This window comes from Protobothrops mucrosquamatus, unplaced genomic scaffold (genome assembly GCF_001527695.2).
Source record: "Protobothrops mucrosquamatus isolate PMUCROS unplaced genomic scaffold, P.Mucros_1.0 scaffold481, whole genome shotgun sequence".
NCBI lineage: Eukaryota > Metazoa > Chordata > Lepidosauria > Squamata > Viperidae > Protobothrops > Protobothrops mucrosquamatus.
In genome coordinates, this window is record NW_015386801.1 from 223,679 (window position 1) to 243,705 (window position 20,027).

General features: G+C 43.2%; 2 protein-coding genes across 2 annotated transcripts in view; one reads left to right on the forward strand and one right to left on the reverse strand.

Moving 5' to 3' along the window:
* The window catches only part of LOC107288116 (dnaJ homolog subfamily B member 2-like), a 19,464-nt gene extending 3,641 nt beyond the window's left edge, over nt 1-15,823 (forward strand). Inside the window, exons 2-10 of the mRNA XM_015816699.1 lie at nt 3,059-3,150; nt 5,024-5,133; nt 6,455-6,508; nt 7,463-7,579; nt 8,224-8,304; nt 8,930-9,035; nt 10,931-11,001; nt 11,931-12,173; nt 15,707-15,823. Of these exons, the coding sequence (XP_015672185.1) occupies nt 3,086-3,150; nt 5,024-5,133; nt 6,455-6,508; nt 7,463-7,579; nt 8,224-8,304; nt 8,930-9,035; nt 10,931-11,001; nt 11,931-12,173; nt 15,707-15,717 (858 nt within the window). The 5' untranslated portion in view covers nt 3,059-3,085 and the 3' untranslated portion in view covers nt 15,718-15,823. The remainder of the gene's footprint in view (nt 1-3,058; nt 3,151-5,023; nt 5,134-6,454; nt 6,509-7,462; nt 7,580-8,223; nt 8,305-8,929; nt 9,036-10,930; nt 11,002-11,930; nt 12,174-15,706) is intronic.
* Nucleotides 15,824-17,906: 2,083 nt separating this feature from the next.
* PTPRN (protein tyrosine phosphatase receptor type N) overlaps nt 17,907-20,027 on the reverse strand; it is a 46,335-nt gene continuing 44,214 nt past the window's right edge. Inside the window, exons 22-23 of the mRNA XM_029284273.1 lie at nt 19,788-19,861; nt 17,907-18,885 (exon numbers count right to left, since the gene is read on the reverse strand). Of these exons, the coding sequence (XP_029140106.1) occupies nt 18,814-18,885; nt 19,788-19,861 (146 nt within the window). The 3' untranslated portion in view covers nt 17,907-18,813. The remainder of the gene's footprint in view (nt 18,886-19,787; nt 19,862-20,027) is intronic.

Genomic DNA, 20,027 nt, shown 5'->3' on the forward strand with positions numbered 1-20,027 from the left:
GCTTTGGAAAATAGCTTGACTCCCTCTTCTTTATGGCAGCCCCTGAGATATTGGAACACTGCTATCATGTCCCCCCTCGTCCTTCTCTTCATTAAACTAGACATACCCAATTCCAGCAGCCGTTCCTTATATGCTTTAGCCTCCAGTCCCCTAATCATCTTTGTTGCTCTTCTCTGTACTCTTTCTAGAGTCTCAACATATTTTTTATATCATGGTGACCAAAACTGGATGCAGTATTCCAAGTGTGGCCCTTACCAAGGCATTGTAAAGTGGTATTAACACTTCACGTGATCTTGATTCTATCCCTCTGTTAATGCAGCCCAGCATTGTGTTGGGTGTTCTGTTTGATTCTACTTGGGACCCACAACTTACTACTTTCTACTTAGGAAGTGAAAGAGAAACATTGATATAGAAATAAACATCTCAGATACATGAGTTTCATTTTTACTTTGCAATAGGTCGAACTATTTTTAAATAAAGCTTCCTGTGAAAATAGCTAAATATTGCTGGCTGATTTGATAGTTTTGGAACTGATCTGTTGGCCTGTGTCGTCTTCTCCCTATCTGGTCATCAATGTTAGGCTTGTTAAACTACAGCTTTTGTCACCCATGAGATTTATGAGAGTTGTGACACTCACATTTTGCAGCTGTGGCTTGGGGAATGCTAGCCAAAAGGAAAGAGTGCCATTCCTGGGCAACAGATCTTGCTTAAAGAGCATACTCTACTTGGTAATGCTAAATTGCTAACTTAAAATGGATGCATTATAGTCTGTTTAATAAAGATTATAATATTTGCGTAATTTCATTTAGGTAGATTTAAGTATTGGAGATGTAATAGTTCTTAATATTTAAGAACTAGTTTGGTAGAGGTAAAAGTGATGCCTATTATGTCCTGTTAGAATAGAGTTACGAGTGATAGAGAACTGTAAGAATTTGATCTTTGAATTATTTGAAATTCTAATCTAAAAAATTTCATTTATAAAGTTTTTTTAGGAGGATCTCAGGTTTTTAATTTAGAACAAGATGTTTAGAACAATCCAGGAAACAGATTGAATTATTTTTTTCCCACATAGTGAATAAACTATGAAATTAATTATAATTTTTAAAATTCCTTTTATATTAAAAATTTGAATAACCTTAAAAACTAGGTTTATCTCAGTTATTTACAATACACCAATTTTATCAAAATTATTAACAATTATAGTATAATTAAAATAACTATAAGAGTGAAATAATCTGAGAAATGCGTGGTTCAGAAATATTAAATATAAATAAAGATAAAAGCAGTCTAATTAAAATGCTTCTAAGAACTACAAACTAATATATCAATTGATTAAGATTACTGAAAAAAATACAGTAATCCTCACAGACTGTCTCGTTTAGTGACCATTCAAAATTATGATGGTATAAAAATAGCTTTGTGATCACTCTTCACATTTATAACCGTCGCAGCATCCTGCAGTCACTTGCATGCTTCCCAATTGACTTGCAACAAGCACAGTTAAGGCAGAACCTGGAAGTAAAACTGTAAGTTGTGGGTCACAAATTATTTCACGTAATGACTGAATGGAAAGTGATGTTGTAAGCCTGTCAGGGTCAAGTGATTTTCTGGTTAGTGACCGAGTTGCCAATCCTAATTTTAGTTGCTAAGCAAGGAGTACCTGTAGAAAGATCTGAACTCGGAAGAGCAACATAGTTCACTAATAGCAGGGTCTCTTGAGAAGGGCAGAACTGGCAAGATGGCGGATAGAACATTGCAATACAAGCCCCACCCTGTTTGAAGGCAGATACAATACACATGCAAAGGGGAAAGGAGAAGCTTGCATTGTAATACCCTATTCTTCTTTTCCCTAACGTTGATACAAACCATACATCCCAGTACTGCCATTGCTTAGAGAGAAGGCATTCCAATATGGAGGGGGCGGTGGGGGGGGGGAATCCCATGGAAAAGGCCTGCTTCCAAGTAGCCACTCTCTACAACGCATAATATGGTGCAGGGCTTCCAAAGATGATTTCAGGTAAGGACATCTGGGAAAAGAAGCTCCACTAGTTCCTCTTTGTCTTGGGCCATGGAGGACTATAAATTGAACTCAGGCTGGATACAAATTAGCCAGTCGGTGAAAAAAAAACCAGGCTGAAAAGAGACCGGATATTTCAGCAAAACATACTTTATTGGAAAGAAAGATAAAGGTTTTATAAAGCTTTCACAATTCCTAGACTTGAACTTTACTGAAAATCAATAAGGAGATCTCAAACATGCAATGCGTGCAAGGAAATCTAAAGCTGTTTCTGAGCTAAGAGAGCTACTGCAAGGAAGAGTGGGAAAAAATTCAAAGGGACTCTTAGCTGGATATAGGACACATTTGACAGTTTTCATTTTTGCCAAAAGAGGATTTTCAAATAATTCCACCAGCCATATCCACTGTTTTCTTATTTGAATCTGTAAGCAACTGCAGATAAATAGTACATATGCATTCATGTTTCCAGAAAGGTGTTTCACATAGAGGTTTGTATCACTTTCTATTCCCTCAGGGATTCATTGAAGCGTCACGTTTCTTCAGACTGCCTAAGCCTTTGCATACCACTGTGTGTGGTGTGTGTACCTACACTTAAGACGAGAAGTCTCTCTTGTGCTCTTATTCCCATTTTAAGTATATTTACATACACTACATAATTGATATATATATTCTACCGACTTATTTTTTAACTTGTGAAGAAGCTCTGAGGTAAATTGGTTAGAGAAACATACTGCAGGGCCAGAATGGGTCTGATCCCATATGCTGCTTTTAGGTTATTCACAGAATTCCCTCTTGCATGGCTTTCTGGTTCAGATGTCAATCAGTCTGAAGTGTAGAATAGGATGTGATCTACATTGGGTGATACTGTGTTAGACAGAGAGATTGTTTTGGGTATTTCATTGACTTGGTGTGTTTCTGAAAAACTCTGATGTGATAACTCATTGTCCTTGGCTTGTTGCAAATTATAAAAGTTATTCTCTGGGTTACCCTACTGCAAACTGTTAAGAAATGCCTTGTATTCTCCTCTGTCTCCTAATCTAGTTTCCCCACATAACATACGTGGACACAATGGTGGATTACTATGAAGCGCTGGGGGTGCCCCGCAATGCCTCTCCAGATGACATAAAAAAGGCGTGAGTTGCATTCTTTTTATTTCTACCAGAGGCTATCCACACGAGTGCCAAAATAACACTTTTCACAACCTTGTGCCTAATGACTGTGTTCTACCATAGCCTTGGTAATAGCTTGCAAAGGCACAAGATAGCCAAGCAATAGATTATATCTTGTGTCAGCAGTGAGATTCACATTGAAACCATAGCCACATGGTTAACTTAGATGGCATCCGTTGATATTCCAAACTATATTGCTGCTGTTGTCATATTTTTTTAAAAAAAACCAAATCTGTGCGCTTGCCAAATTTTGTAAAATCTCTGTTTCCAACGTGAGATTTCATCAAACTTTAGCTTTTAAATCTATGTATGTACATTTATTCCCAATGCATACACACACATGTAACCTGACCTTTGTTCTAGATTAGTAGGCAGTAGGAAGCTAACCAGAATGAAAAGGATTGGGAGGAAGTCCCAGAGCCAGTAAAGAGAGGTTCTGCCAATGAACAGAGGGACTGTACTGTATTAGTTGCATTGCTAGTGTGTAAGAAAAGCTTCTCTAATTGAAAGAACAGACGTATCTGTTTCTCCTAGTACAAGTGGAAGGGATCCTAAAGCAGATCTAACAGGTTGGAGGTATCCCGCCAGCTCTGAAACTAAGTTACCAGATGAAAAAATAACCTGGCTAAATTGCCTGTCCTCTGTGCATCCCAGTTCATCCGAACCTTTGAGAAATTGTGAGCAGCTCCTTCTGTCTCCTAGCTGCACAAGTGATTTAAGTGAAGAGATGATCTCCAGGCTGATAGCAGGATTATTTACAAATTATTTACAGTGCCTTTGAATACACACACATACTTTCATACGGAAGTGATAATGTACTGTATAGAGCTAAGTTGCCTACTGCAGAGAATTGTGCGGTATGTCTGGAGACCATTTCTATGCTTATAGGCTGGATCAGCTAGGAAAGGGAGAGGCTGTTTACTTTTCTCTGGATGTTGAATTGAACATGTGAGGGAGTATCTGAATAGAACATATGAGAAGCCTTGATAGAAAACTTAGCCTTTCAGCTGTTTCTGGACTGAGGTTTCTATGATCTCTATCCTTGATCATGTGATCAAGAGTATCTGCTGGAAACGAGTCTTAATAGTATTTAGACTACACATTTTGGGAGAGAGAAGTTCCCTGGGGGTGGGCTCTAGCATGAGTCCATGTCCGAAAGCTCGGAAGACTAAACCTCTAACCCTGGTGACTGACCCAGATTGGATCCCGTAACAGTATGCTGGGACACGTATATTTGCTTCCATAGTATTTAGAGGTTCATAGCTTCCTATCTCTGCCACAGAAAAGCTTTTATGGATCATTTCTGGAAATGTTATATTTAAGCAACGGGAGGGGATGTAGATGGGAGTCCAGGACTGGCAAGAAAGTGTTAACTTTTTGTTATCTTATGATGCCTGGGCTCTTTGGATAACTCCCTCAGAAGAAACAGTCCAAGGATGCTTCTAAATGGAAATTTTCTGGTTCTAGCAGTCAAAAGGCCTGGTGGAGCTATTCATTCCCTGAGTATTTTTGTCAAGAAAAAAGAAGAAAGCAGCCATGATAAAGCTTGGGAGAGTTACAGATAGAAGACCTTTTTAAACTGACCCATTATCAGCCTCAAAAAAAAAAAAAAATCCCAGGTTTGAAGCAGGGCAGTTGCACAATATATGCTTCAAACAAACAAGGAACCCATTCATTCCACCTAAAGGGAATCTGTTCTCTTGAAGGCCCATGGCTGTCAGCAGGAAGAAATCAGAGAGAGCTACAGCTATGATAGGGTGGTTTTTAAGGCATTTTGGAATCTCATGGAATGGGATCCCTCACAGGTATATACTACCCTCTGTGTTGTTATCCACAGGTACAGAAAGAAAGCCCTGCAATGGCACCCAGATAAAAACCCAGATAACAAGGATTATGCTGAGCAGAAGTTTAAGGAGATAGCAGAGGCCTATGAGGTTCTGTCTGACAGTAAGCAAAATGCTTTTGACTTTCTTCCCTCATTCCTCAGCCATTTTGACTGCTTTGGTCTCTGTGCAGGATACTGGCCAAATAGGTGGGACTATTTACTTATTTATTAGATTTTCATACTGCCTTTATACTTTTCAAAGCAGCCAACATACCTAATACTCCTTCCTCCTCCTATTTTCCCTACAATAACCCTGTGAGGTGAGGTGAGCTGATAGTTATCTAATTGGGACTAGAACCCATAGTCCCATAGGCTGCTGCCTTAACTACCAGATCAAACTGGCCCTGATTTCTACAGTATAAGGAAACCTCTTCTTAATATTAATTTTATCAATGACAAGCAAGTCAGAAGTGAATAGAGCGTGTTCCCACATCTAGTTTGGGGACTTAATTATTAAATGAAAGAAGCAAGTGTATTTAGGTTTTGAAGGAGAAAAAATCCCCATGACCTAATTTACGGGTCGAGACGACAAATCTACTTAAGCCAAATTTATCTGAACAGTACTGGTGACAAACCATAAGATTCTGTTTACCAAAGGAGGGTACATACAACTTTAAATAATTGTATGATAAATGTCAGTCAGTAATTATGTCAAATGCCAATCAAAAAATGGCTTAGATTTTTCTGCTTATAGATGGATAAGCAGAATAATAAAATGGAAGTCGGCACTGGTTAGTTTTTGTGGTTACTTTCTAGTTCCTGTTTAAAAACACAAGTGCTAATTAAAAATAATTTATCAGCCAACATCTCATAAGCTTAAGCAGGCCATTATTTTTGTTCAGGGACCTTGGTAATTTGGAGATCTTGGTCCAGGTATTTGTTTTACTCCTTCAGTTTTAAGTGTGCTTATATTCTAGAAGGCTTTTGACTTTGGGGCAAGTTGTCTAAACAAATGTTGACTTTTTAAATTCTTTAAGTTATTTTAAGTTTAAAACTCCATTTGACCAATTTCTCTCAGTTTCATTTCTCAGCTGCACTATGATTCTAACTTGGGCTGGCTTTTTCCAGGATAAAATGATGTAAACATTAAGGCAGCATCAATTCTCTGAGGACTTTGTGAAAAATGGTCATAAGTCACTTTTTTCAGTGCCGTTGTAACTCTGAACGGTGACTAAGCGAACTGTTGTAAATTGAGGACTACCTGCATTTCTTGAATGGATATCTTGGCTTTGGCAGGAGCTCAGACCAATTTAATCTCAATAATAGTTCTTGTGTCGAAATTGATGTGTTCGACCAATGCTCAGGTTAAGAGAAGAGATGCTTGTTCCAGACCCACACATTTCTAAAGGGGTCATTATTAACTTGAGCGGTTTATTCTTTCAGAGAGCAAGCGCGAAGTCTACGACCGATATGGCAAAGAAGGGCTCATGGGTGCAGGTGAGGACCGGGGTTTCACTGAACTAAAATGAATGTAAACTGTGTGCTTCAAGCTGGGTGATTAAAAGAAGCATAATAATGTACTACCAAGAAGGGAGGGGATTGATGGGATGAAAGTTCAACAAAAGTTGAAAGAAAGAAGTCATGAACCTCTAAGTAGTGGGCAAAATGTTTCAAGTCCAGAATGTTTGGAACTCAAAACATTGTGTTTTAAGTTTGAAATGGCTGTTTGGAGTTCACTGAAAGTGTCCAAAAGTTGTTCTGACCATCCTGGGATGGCTGTTTCTTCCAAACATACACAGATAACACGGGAATGACAAACAGTTATTCATGGGCACATATGTGGAGACAGCCAGGGAAAATCTTGAAAGTAGTTGCACTGGTGGGTGCGGATGCTCTAACACTTCAAGGAAATGTGCCTTGTGTATACAGATACACCTTGCAAGAACACACCTTTCAAATGCCTTGCACATTTGTTCTACACAGATTGAGCAAGATGGAGGACAACTTTCTCAATTTGCGTGTGAGTTTGAGGCTTGGGAATAGAACACGAGAGAGGTCTTCTTTGGCTGCTGGGACAAAACCAGGGCACCTTTTGTGCCAGTCTAGCTTGTAAAGTTTGATTAACTAAAATCCCATTGGTCCAAGGGATTGCTATGAATGATACGCTCTTCATTTTTTGAAAATGGGTTTATCCAACATTAGGTTTTTGCCTTGTTCTTGGCTGACCAGCTAGAAGTCACTGTTTTTACAAGCTGTTTGCTTGGGCCTGCAAAAATGGCTGGTTGCAATCCAGTGCTAGCAAACTTAGGAGCCATGATGTAATGTTCTTAATTTTCCAATATTTCAACATCTTTGCTTTCTTACACCGACAGCACATATTCCAGCTTTGTCATATTCTTTCTATGCTTTTTAGGCAGACATATTAATATTGTTTTTTTCCCTTTTTCCTAGCTGGATCTGGTGGTTCCAGGGCTCATCCAGGACCAGAATTCACTTTCACTTTCCGTAGCGCCCATGACGTTTTCCGAGAGTTCTTTGGAGGGCGAGATCCATTTGCTGACTTTTTTGGTAAGTGGCTGTTTGTAATGTTCAAACTAGCCTTTTTCCCCCCCCTTGGAGAAGAATGGGAGAGAAAAAGACTCAGATTTAATTTTCTCTTGATGCGTAGTTGAGAGTACAAGTAACCGGGTTCTGAAAGGAGACAAGGGACTGTATCAATAGCAATGGCATTTAGACTGATATACTGCTTCACAGTGCTTTACAGCCCTCTTAAAGTGGTTTATAGAGTCAGCATATCGCCCCCCAACAATCGGAGTCCTCATTTTACCGACCTCGGAAGGATGGAAGTCCGAGTCAACCTTGAGCCGGTGAGGATTGAACTCCTGGCAGTGAGCTGAATTAGCCTGCAATACTGCATTCTAACCACTGCGCCACCACAGCTCATCAAGAAAAGAAAAAGAAATTGACTGGGATTAGACCAAAAGCATGGAGAATATTTTTCTTGTTTTCCTTTTTGGAAACTCTAATCCTATAGATTACTTTTTCCTATAATATGGAGGAATTTTCTCACTCACCTTAACTCCCGTAAAGCAGGGGGCTGTGCAGTTAATTCCAGGAAACACAAGTTAGAATTGGATACAACTTGAGGAGGCTGCTCTGTGGTGGAATATCCTGGGAGCTACGGATGTTTCCACCTCTTTGTTTCATTCCAGATGACCCATTTGCAGACTTACGTGGACCTGTACCCCGGCATCCTGCAGCGGGGCCTTTCTTTTCCCCTTTCCCTGCATCCGGTAAGAAAAGAACAGTTGGAATATAGATAGTATATCTGGAACCAAGATTTCCGTTACTAAAAGGCAGTTGTTAAATGAATGGCATCCAATTTTGTGACCTTTTTTGTGTGTGCCAGAGTTGTTAAGTGAATCATGCAGTCATTAAGCGTATTCCCCCATTGACTTTGCTTGTCGGAATCCAGCTGGGAAGGTCACAAAGGGTGATCATGGCCCCAGGAACACCACAACTGTTGTAAACCCGTGCCAGTTGCCAAGCATCTGAATTTTAACCGTGTGACCGTAAAGATGCTGCATTAATCAGAAGTGCGAGGAGCAGGCATAAGTCACTTTTTGAGTGCCATTGTAAATTCGAATGGTCACGACATGAATGGTTGTAAGTCAAGGACTGTCTGTTAGCTTCTTCCCCCTTTTCGTCTCATTGGGTTCGGCCAATTGTCACTTACTGGTTTTAAGCCCTTTTTTTGTCTCGGTGACTTCCCCAGCGTTTCTGTTTGCCTACCCTGGAATCTCAAAAGATAGCTTTGTGTATCATGTATCAGTTCCTTTGCTGGAGTACTTCCTTTTCCTTGGTCCCCGGGACCACTGTGCCGTCCCTTGCAAGTTATTCTGGTGCTCTCCCTTGTAGAGTTCTTCGCATCCTCGCTTGGTCCAGGACTCAATGCAGGGATGGGCTTCCGCTCTGTCTCCACTTCGACAAGGTTCATCAATGGCAAGCGCATTACCACCAAGAGGTAAGTTTAACTTTGTTGTTGTTGTTAGTTACGAAGTCATGTCCGGCCCATCGCGACCCCATGGACAACGTTCTTCCAGGCCTTCCTGTCCTCTACCATCTTCTGGAGTCCATTTAAGCTCACGCCTCCTGCTTCAGTGACTCCATCCAGCCACCTCATTCTCTTACCGTTTATTTATTTGTCACATTGGGACCACCCCATTCTGGACAGTAAATCTCTTTGTGTCTTAGTGGGCATTTGATGGGCATTTTAATCTGATTTGTTCCTTGTTTACCTTTCTGTCAACTTCTGGTCTTGTAGGACAGATTTGGGATCCTCTTCAAGGATGTTCAGGCCCATTCTTTCATCATGTTTCTGGAGCCTACCCATTTTTTGCTTCATTTCTACTGTTTTGTTTCTGTTTCCTCTTAAAGCGCCTCATGTAACTCATCTCTTTTCCGTAGTGGAGGCTTATTACTCGTCCAATATAAGCCTGCAGCGAGATACAGACTTCTTCACCCATTCTAGTAAAAAATAATGTAGCTCATTTTGTTTGGAGGCCAAACAATTTAGGTTCAGGATGCTTTGTGCTCTCAGACCACCATACTTCACATTTTAAGTAATGATTAAATAAACTATAATTTAGTGCAGTGTGGAATCAGACCATACTGTACATATTGACTTGGACCAATAGCCATCTAGCCCAACCCTGTTGGATACTGGGATATAGCTGTATTTCAGAGTTGGGTGCCACAATTGCCTTGATCAAGGGCTGTCCTGTAAATATCTTACTTTTTTAATGTCAACATTTTGGAAATTAAACATTATGGAGTGCAGGGAATGGAGAGACAAGAAAATAGATGGGGGGGGGGAACTGAATTGCCCATAGCTCCTTTCTTAGATGCATCAGTTTATATATAATATTTACTTAGAGGTGTGCAGCATTCAAATCCAAAATATCGAGTGCTTGGATGTGGCATGGCCCATTCCTGTATTGTGAGGTTGCTCCATAAAGGAGCCATGCTCAAAACATGGCTGCATGGACTCAGGACGGAAGTACACTTGGGTTGAGACTCTTGTCCTGTTTTAGATTTGAATACTGCATGTCTTTAACACAAGTGTGATGCTCTGTAACTTTTTCACATGGTGCCTGGGAATTCCATTCTGTATAGGGCTGCAATTGCTCTTGAAAAAAATTTACATTTACAGTTCAGGTATGCTTCTGAATGCTGACACGACAGCTTTTGCCCTGCCCAGCTTTTCCTGGGGCATCATTGTGCCCTTTATTTTTCCCCCCTTTTTTAATAACCACTGTAGGGCTCATTAGATCAGGAAGCAGGAGGTGAGCTTACAAATGATTACAAGGCATTCTAAGCTTCTGAGTAAGTTTTTCAGTTAAGGCAATTGACCCTATTAGCCAGCATTAGAAAGCAACAAACCATTTTCCAATGTTTTGGCCTCGGTCACATTTTTAATCAGCAATTAGGAGGCAATTAGGAGTTTTTGAATCTTGTAGGGTTTCAATGGTATGCTGTGCCACTGGTGTTAACAGGTTTAGAGTTGCTTTAATCTGAACAAAGAGAAAGGAGTAATCTCCTTGGATGATTGGTAAATCAAGATCCGTTACTCGGATCTGCTGTTGCATTTTTATTTTTATATTGGATGCCTTGTATGTTTTTTTCTATGTAAGCTGCTGAGGGTCCATTAGATTGCAGTGACACAGATGTGCTTTGTTTAACTTTATTACTAGTTTATTCATTAGAAGTGAAGTTACTTCATGAAGATAGCACATCAACCAGCTTTGAGCCATGTTGAGTTGATTTTATTTATTACATGGACTCAACGTGGTTCAAAGTAAGCAGATATGCTGTTCTCATGAAATAACTTCACTGTTTACTCTCTCTCCTATTTATTAGGGTCATTGAAAATGGACAAGAGAGGGTAGAAGTGGAAGAAGATGGAGAACTGAAATCCATCCAGATTAATGGTGAGTAGCTTTAGAGGAAGAGGACTCTGAAGAACTTCTGTATAGGAGGTCAGAATATTTTTGGCCTCCGGAGTGACAGGGGGTTGATGGATTTATGACTGCCCATTTCACAGCAGTGTTTCTGGGCTGCGTACAAAGTCAAAACAAAACAATTCCAATAATAAACATCTGAGGTTGTAAACAGCTTGCAGTGAAACAAATAGCTGGCTCAGCAAACTTAACTTCTTGGCCCAAATGCCTGGAGGAACAGCCATGATGCCACCAAAGTGAGCAGAATTGTTTTTTGGGAATAATTGCATGGGGCAAAAAGCATGCATTAAACTTTATGTTGATGTGCCTGTTTTGCCCCTTATAGTAGCCCCCCTCTAAAATATGTCCTTTCTATTTGTTTATTTATAATCCTGCCTTTTTTATTTTTACATATAACTCAATATCGTATCCAACTTTCCTTCTTCTATTTTCCCGACAACGACAACCCTGTGAGACGAGTTGGGCTGAGAGAGAGAGAGAGAGAGTGTGTGACTGGCCCAAAGTCAACTCATCTGGTTTCATGGTGAAGGCAGGACTTGAAATCAGGGTCTCTTAACTGTGCGCTAGAGGAAGTCTGGGGATCATAGCCCAGGTGTTGGGGAAACTAACTGGGTAGCCACCCATACAACTGCAGATCATATAATCCAAGCCCGCCTACCTGCAGAAATCTGGGGTCTTTCTGACAAATTGGATGTCAGCATACATCACCTCACATAGCTATATTTGCTGGGAAATTTCAGGCATTGTAATCCAGCAAAGATTTCCTGGGATGTTGACTTTTCTGGTTAATGCTATGTCAAGGTGGATATATGCACATATGCAGTCATATATGGTGGAGTGGGGGAAGGGATACTGGAGGATGACCTCTGCAGCTATTGGCTGAAACATGTCCCTTGCAGGGATCCCAGACGACCTGGCATTAGGCTTGGAACTGAGCCGGCGTGAGCAGCAAGCGCTACAGAATCGCGGGCCGTCCGCATCTTCTCCAGTGACATCCCCTCAACGCCCACCGCCCAAGCGCCCGTCCCCAAGCTCCTCCCCAGTGATCTTGTACACAGACAGCGATGAAGAGGACGAGGATCTTCAGCTTGCTATGGCCTACAGCCTGTCTGAGATGGAGGCCAAGAGCCAGCACAGAGCAGGTGCGAGAAGCCCCACGAAAAAGCAATCCAAAGGAAAGTCACAGTTGCCACAAGGGACAGCCCTTGTCATGGACAGCCAAGCGGGTGGCCCATCCAAGAGCCCCGCAGGGTCTGTGGGAGGGGGTGGAAAGGGGAGGGGCAAAACCAGAGACCCTTCACCTAAGAAGAAGAAAGACACGCAGTGCCACCTCCTGTGAGCTCACCAAGACTGTATTTCATTGGCTGGTACGTTCTGGACCTTAGCCAATGGAGGGTGGGATCTTGAGGACGGCTCTGATTGGTTGCTAACAGGATAGCCTGCAGGCCCATCCAGTCACTAAGCTGGTACCACTGAGTAAAGGGCAGGAGCAGATTCTGTAGCTTGGTATGTGTAATTTGGCACGAAAAGGGGGGAGGGGGCTTGTCTAGGCATCTCCTGGGCTATAGAGCCCTGGTTCGTTGTACAAATTCAGGTTGCACCCTCTATTTTGCTGTTTTATTGCATGGCTTAACTGCATGGTCTGACTGCGTGGCCCTGCTGTTGGCTGTACCGGAGATATTTGTCCTGGGGAATTGTTATTGGCTGCTGCTCCTTGATTATTGTTATAGTTGAGCCCTGGGTAACGTGAGAAGAAAATGAGATATTTAAAACCCAAGGTTTTTTTATATTTGGTGAGAGTGACTCACTTTGGGCCTGTCCTAAATGAGGATGATTCTAGAGCATACTTAGGGGTTGGGGCCTTTTTCTGCCACCTTCTCCTCACCCTTACTACCAACACTGTGCCTTCCTTAGCTAAGAACTGTCTGGTTGTGTTGGCACAAAATACTTAACCAGGTCAGTTAAGGACCTAGTGGTTGCAGTAGCATACGACAGACTTGATTAATTCTAATTGTGGTTTCTTTAGTGTGTTATGTGTGAACCCAGCACATTTCACTAGCTCATTGGGTGAATCCTGAAATGAATTAAATTTGTCATCAAATCATATTGTGCAGACAGAATTGTAATGTACAGTATAAAGGAGATAAAAACTCAATTCGATTAAGACCATCCCAGGATGTTATAAAATCAGAGCATCCTTTCTCTATCGGCAGTTTTCACAGTCTTCCAATAGCCCAGTTTGTGAATGTTTTGTCTTGGACACCTAGAAAGTGTGGGGAGAGGGAGGCAAGGCAAGAAATTTGCCCTGCAGATCTATTCAGGTTGTCGTTATCTCCCACTGTGGGTCTTAGTCCCATTATTCTATCTGTGCAGGGGGCAAGGAATCCTAGATAACTTCACTGCTTGCATGACCCTTGTCCTCAGATTGATGATCTTCAAATCAAATCACTAGTTGAAGAGACTGTACATCTTTTAATTTAGTGGCATGGCATTTTTCTCCTGCAGACTCCACTCAGCTCACTGCTCACTTTATTGCTTGTGGGTAACTTGTACCTGCTACTTCCTTCCCGCCACCCCCACCTCCTGTCATCTTCTGCATAAGGGTCGGAGGGTGAGGGTGAGGGCACGGGATCCGGTGGGTTTGCAGTCCTTTGCCTTTCTCTTTCCTTTTGTCTACCCTTGGTGGCAGGCCCCGGAAAAGGCTTCGGTGGATGCTTGATGTAGGAATGTAACTTGTTGGTGCCCTCTTTCTTTCTTTACTGCCGCCGCTGCTTGTCTGCTCACCTGCCCATCCCTCCCTTCTGTGCTTCCCATGCCACAGACCCTGAAGGACAGGCATATTCTGTCTGACACCCCTCCATGCTGGCTCCCTGCAGGTAATCCTCGAACATTTATTTTACCTGATCAGTTGAAACAGCATTCATCAGAAGGGCTGTGTATATTTGTTAATACCCTTGGCACATACCATAGTCCAAAATGATTCAGACTTTTAAAAAAAGAAAACTCCAGGTTGCAGGAACACTATGAGCTTTCCTTCCATTCTTTTTCTTTTTTTTGTTAATTTACCCCCGTTTATGGTTTTAAAGTTTATTTTTTTAAAAAAAATGCCCGGTAGAGGCAAGAACAAAGAACATTTACAGAGTTATCTGCATTATTCTGGTTGCGGATACACGTGTTTGCTTAGGGGAAATGTAAGAATATACACAACCCTGGTTTTAACTTGCTTGTCTCTGTGCAACTACCCTGTGCTTGTGTTCCCATTTTCTTTGCTTTCACCCTGACAAAAGAGGCAAGGGGTTGGGGGAGGGTGACAAAAAAAGAAAAAAAAAACGTTTATGAGGGATCTATTGGCTGGGTTATCCTTTGCTGCCGTTAGGCCAGTTCACAAAATCCAGACCGATACTGTACAAAGGCAAGATTAGAAGTACAAGTATAACCAAGTGGAGGCAAAATAAATATTTCACTAAATGTTTCTGATAACATTCACAGGATGCACAAAAAAGTAAATCAGGATCCAGCAAGGGATGTGAAAACATTTGCTGTAAATTGGGAAAGGTTTTTGACACCTCCTCCAAAATACCAGGAAGGACTTGTTACTCAATTAGGTAGCCAAGATGGGAAAGAAAGCTTGAGATGAATAGTGAGTTAGGTTTTGTGCCTGTGTACGCATATAGACAAACTGTGAGCCCTCTGCAAAGGTAGTAGTTAAATATGGGTGAGGCGGAGTGAATCTGTTTCACTGGTTATAAGGCTCCTCTTCACAAATGTAACTCCAACCAAAGTTCTTATCTCTATTTTGCTGGGTAAACTGTATCTCTAATGTCCTTCATCTGGAGCAGTGGTTCTCAACCTGTGGGTCGGGACCCCATTTGGGGTCGATCGACCATTTCACGGGGGTCGCCAAGCAAGGCTGACCGCCATTTTTTTGTCCGCCATTTTTTTTGTCTGCCATTTTTCCCCCCCTTTTCCAGCATGTGCCTTACCTCCCTTGGGCTGGGCCAGCTGGTGGTCGGCCTGCTCCGTCTCTGCCGCTTGCCAGCTACGCCTCAGCTGGCGCAGGGGGCGGAACCACGCATGCGCGATGCTTCCAGGCAGGGAAAGTCCTCGACTTACGACCGGTTGGGTAGTCCCCGACTTACGACCGGTTTAGTCCTCGACTTACGACCGGTTTAGTCCTCGACTTACGACCGGTTGGGGTCGCGGCATTAAAAAGGTTGAGAACCACTGATCTGGAGAAAGCCAGTGGCAAGATTTGGAGGCCTTGCTGTCTCCTTTCCACCCACTCCTACTCCCTTTGCAATAGAGTCTTGGTGGAGCAAATATTGTGAACAATAATAGACAAGGATTAGTAAAAAGAGATGGAAATCTCCTTTACCACGAGTAGTTCATTAACAGTAACTCTTCTGGGGGGTACACATTCCTTATTTTGCATGCTCCAGTGCACTCCTCCCTTGCCATACCAAGGTTGGAACAGAGTGGTTCTTGCATGATCTCATGGGGTTGCAACCACTGTCTTGATGCTAAAGTATTCTCCCCCCCCTTCCCTTTCTTTGGAGAATACGTCACAGTTCAGACACTGCTGGCTGCTGCCCACTTTTCACTGTTGTCTAATTCACTCGGTGTCTGTATTTTTCTCTCCCTTCCCCTCCTTCTTTCTCCTTGCTTTTTTCCCCAGGTGTGTTCTGAGTCTGGAAGAGCCATGGGGATTGCCTCTCCAGCATTCGTTCTCGTTGAAGGCTGCTCAGGCCTGGACTTCACTTTCTGTTCTCTCCCTGAACCTGCCGGGGGGGGATTGGAGGGGGGGTGGGGACCGGCAAGTGCCCCGTGTGTGTGATTTTTCTCCCTTCATTCTTTCTGCTGTGTAGCATGTAGCACTCAGTGGCTCAGGCAGGCTACAGCCTGTTTGCTGTAGAAGTAGCTATCTTGCTGCTCCAGAATTAACATAGAGCCAAGGCCTTTTATACTTGCGAGCCCTCTTCACTGGTGCTCTCTTAAGAGAGCCTGGCTGAAGAGTGGGGGGTAGTCTTGAATGGTCTGCCCAGAGAGGTGGTGGTGGGTCAAAAAAAGCCAGAAGCTCCTCAGAGGCCTGGGCTGCAGCATCTTCTTTAGCTGCCCAGAGGCACATTAATCCCAAGACACATTGATCCCATTTGTGTTTTGGAGAGTAATATGGATAGGAACAAACAAAAGTTTTGTTCAAGGACCAGGGCAGACTCCCATGATGTGCAAAAGGCAGCCTTGGCACCTTCCCCAACCCGCAGTCATATACAGAATGATATCTGAACTCCCAGAATTCCTAGCTAGCATGACGGCCCTGCTGCGAGAGAATTGGGGGAGTTGCAGTCCCAGCACGTGGCAAGGCTGCTCTAAAGGCAGGGGTTGGACATCAAGTTTCTCCCTTAGAGCAGCAAGGACTCTTCCAGACCAGTCACTGCAAAGAGAGTAAGTCGGACTCTCTTGGTAGCAAGAAGAGGGCTAGGCCTGTGGCTCACCCCGCCACCCCTCTCTTCCCCCCCCCCCCGGCCCTTCTAGCAAACTTTTCTTGAAATAATGACTACAGATAACACAATCCCGTTCAACATGTCTGTAACTTGGAGTGGATTTGGTCTCTTTTGTAATGCAGCGTGCTGGCCTGGTATAAAATGGACGACATTTATCAATAAACTCATTTGCAATGAACGCTGTCTCAGAAATGTTTGGAAAGAGGTTCGGGAGGAATTATTTTAACCTTTCTGAAAATCGGTAACAAGGCTACCAATGACAGGTAGTTCAAAGAACAAATTCTCCCATTTGGTATCCTGCCTGTTTGCACACAGGGATGAGCATTGTATTTCACCAAATTGCAGTGGTATTTAGGTCATTCTTTTTTTTTACCTCTTTTAATTTATTATCCTCTTAACAGAGGATAAAATCAAGCCTGGGTTGGATATTTGAAAGATTGCTTCCTTGGTGTTTAGGGTTACCGTCTCCTATACACTTACTTTTAGATAAATCTTAAGAGCTACTTACGGCTTCAAGGTTGAAGAATAAAACTAGCCAGAGGAACTGCCTTGTGAAAATATATGGAATGGGTTAAAGAGTTTAGGTGTATAATTTTTTAAAAAAATAATTTCAACTGGTATGATCCAGAGCGCTCGGAAAACAAAGTGGTGTATCCTTGAAAGGCATCCACACATGGCTGGCTGTGGCAAAAAGGCTCATAGAGAACCTGGCAATTCAGGGTCAGAGACAAACTACCTGTTTCAAAAAAGGCAATCCGCCCTCTCCCATTCCTGACCACAGGTTATAATCCTACGGTTGTATACGGGGTAGTGGGGGTGATGGGTTGTTTAAAAAACTTTTTCATTGGAGCTACTTGAAATTGTGTTGCACTGTTCACATGTAGACTCAGATAACATGGCTGTTCAGATCATGGGGCGTCCCTGCCTATGTAAACCGGGTGAAAAAAATCAAGCCAAGGAGGCAGGAATAGATGGCAAGGCTAGCGCTTAGATGGGATAAAGTCTGAGCAGAAAAGGCTTAGGCACAGACAGAACACGCTTGGTGTTCCTTCTGCTTGGTAAAGGGCAGCAGACAGAAGGGCAGGGTGTATTATATTTTTAAGCATTTCAAAATTGGATATGTGCATGTACATGTGTTTGTACATATATACCCCTACCCATTCCCAAGCACATGTATAGCAAGGATTGGGGTACCACGGTACCCTTTAGCACCATGTAGGCAACTCTCTGACTCCTCTATGCGCCAGCCCTTTTGAAGTTAATCCTACCTCCAGGTAAATACCTGGCACCCCAAGTTGTTATCTATAAAGATTTTGGCATGAGCAGACAATACATTTTTTCTGCCTGGTTGTACACACGATGGGGAGGCCGGGCTGCAGCTGCACAAACGCGACACAAAACCTTTATTCACATCAAATACAAAATTAGATTCTCTAGAAATGTCTCTTTGTGATAAGTAACACCCAGGAGAACGTAGGGAGACAACACAGCAATTAGCAGCTGTAGGGCCATCTCCCTGTGACGTTCCCTTCCTCCGTTTTAGGGAAGGGAGCAAATGGCTGTGACTAGGCTTGGCTCCAGGCCTGCAGGAAACAGAGAAGGAGGACAACAGTGGGACAACAATGAGCGCAGAAGCAGTGTTAGGTTCTTCCCCTGCTGTAGGCACAGATTCAGGAGGTGAAATTTAGAGAGGGAAGAATGGAAGAAGGATGAAAACTGGCAACTGACGTAACCTAGCTTCTGCTAAGGCATTACCATTTCTAACTCATTTCATTTGGGCACTAGGGCTCAGCCGGATACTGAAGAGAAAAAAGAAATGGGCCCACAGCCCGCCCATTGCAAATCTAGTTGCTTTGACCGATGCCCATAAACATAAAGTAGGCACTTCAGAAAACTGGTCTTTAATGCATCTCACAAGGGGGCTAACTCTTCTTTGGACTACAGCCCCTGTATTGCTCCATGGCACATCCTCTCACATGAGAGGTGACCTGGCTGTCCAAAAAGGGACCCACTCTTCTATCCACCAAGGGCTGCTTCCAGAGAGACCAGGGTGGAGTAGGCCTTAGCAGCATGAGGGTTATAGGATGTTGGATGGATGAGGCCCAATTGAGCAGGTAGGTAAGGGGCCAGCATTTCCACAGGGCAATTAAATGCAGCCATGGTGAACCACATGGAGATGATACATGGTAAAGGGAAAACACCCCAGGCAAGAACACAGCAACAGCAGAGGCAAAGGGTCGGGTTGGGGAATCACCAAGTTGGGATATGCTGAACGGAGGCTTCATTGTGGCAGAGCCTTCAGGATGGCATTCACTTCCTCTGCCACGGCTGTCAGTGCAAACTCAAACTGGTCCTGGGAATACAAAAGCCAAGTGTATAAAGTAGCATGGTCATAATCAAGAGTACCAAGGATTTGGGTCCCCTTTTTTCTCTTCTCCACCCCGCTTCCCTTTTTAGAACTGAGAAGCACTACCCCCTCTAATAATATAACTATTTTAAAAAGAAATCTCAGTTTCTTTTTAAACTTTAGCTTGAACCCTTTAAACATAAGCACCACCTCTTTTCTCTCTTGGGCAGACATGTCAAACACAAGGCCCAGGGGCCGGATGCGGCCCGAGAAGTGGTTTCATGTGGCCCGCGAAGCCATCCTGGAAACAGTGAAGGAACGGCCCCCGCTGTCTTGGCCCTGGCCCAGGCCGGCCAGGAGCCAATGTACAATTTTGTGGTGGCCATCTATGCTGAAATGCATTCAGTCTTAGCTCCACAAGGCTGTCCAGAAACAGCGAGGAATCAGCCCCTGCCGCGTTGGCCCCGCCCCTGGGTACATGCTGGGGAGGTGTCATCCTTTGTGAGGAATGAAGAAATGCACCATGCCTTGGCGCGTGCCCTGGTCCCACTTCCTTCTGCCAGAGACCCTCAGATCTGTCCCACTCCTGCCCAGGCCCCCACAGGTACCCTTGACGTGAGCGATATAGAGCTGGCCATGCCCACCCAGTAGGCCGCACCCACCAGGCCACGCCAACCCGGCCCCCCAAGGGCAACCGCAATGCTGATGCGGCCCTCAATGAAATTGAGTTTGGCAACCCTGCTCTTGGGTGAGAGCTTCCTACTTCCCCCAGAATAGTATGATGCACTTAAAGACAATATTTGATATTTGTATATAGCCAGGACATTGATTTGTTCTCTTGGACTACATTCCCTTCCATCAAGAGGACTGCATAGAACTCTTGTGAGCAAGGAACCATCAAGACGTACCTTAATCTGCACCACACCTGGTCTCTGGTCCCTCACGTGCTCCAAGGTGGCTGCAATATCTATCTCCTTCACACCTAGTATAGAGGTGAAGAGGTAAAAGGTATAAATCAGAAATCGGTGAATAAGAACTGTTCTATGGGGGATATTTGTATCTGCATAAATCCCACATTCAAAATATGTGAATAGACACAGGTTAAAACAGATGTAGAATAGATGGCAGATAGAAAAGACGTGGCCTTC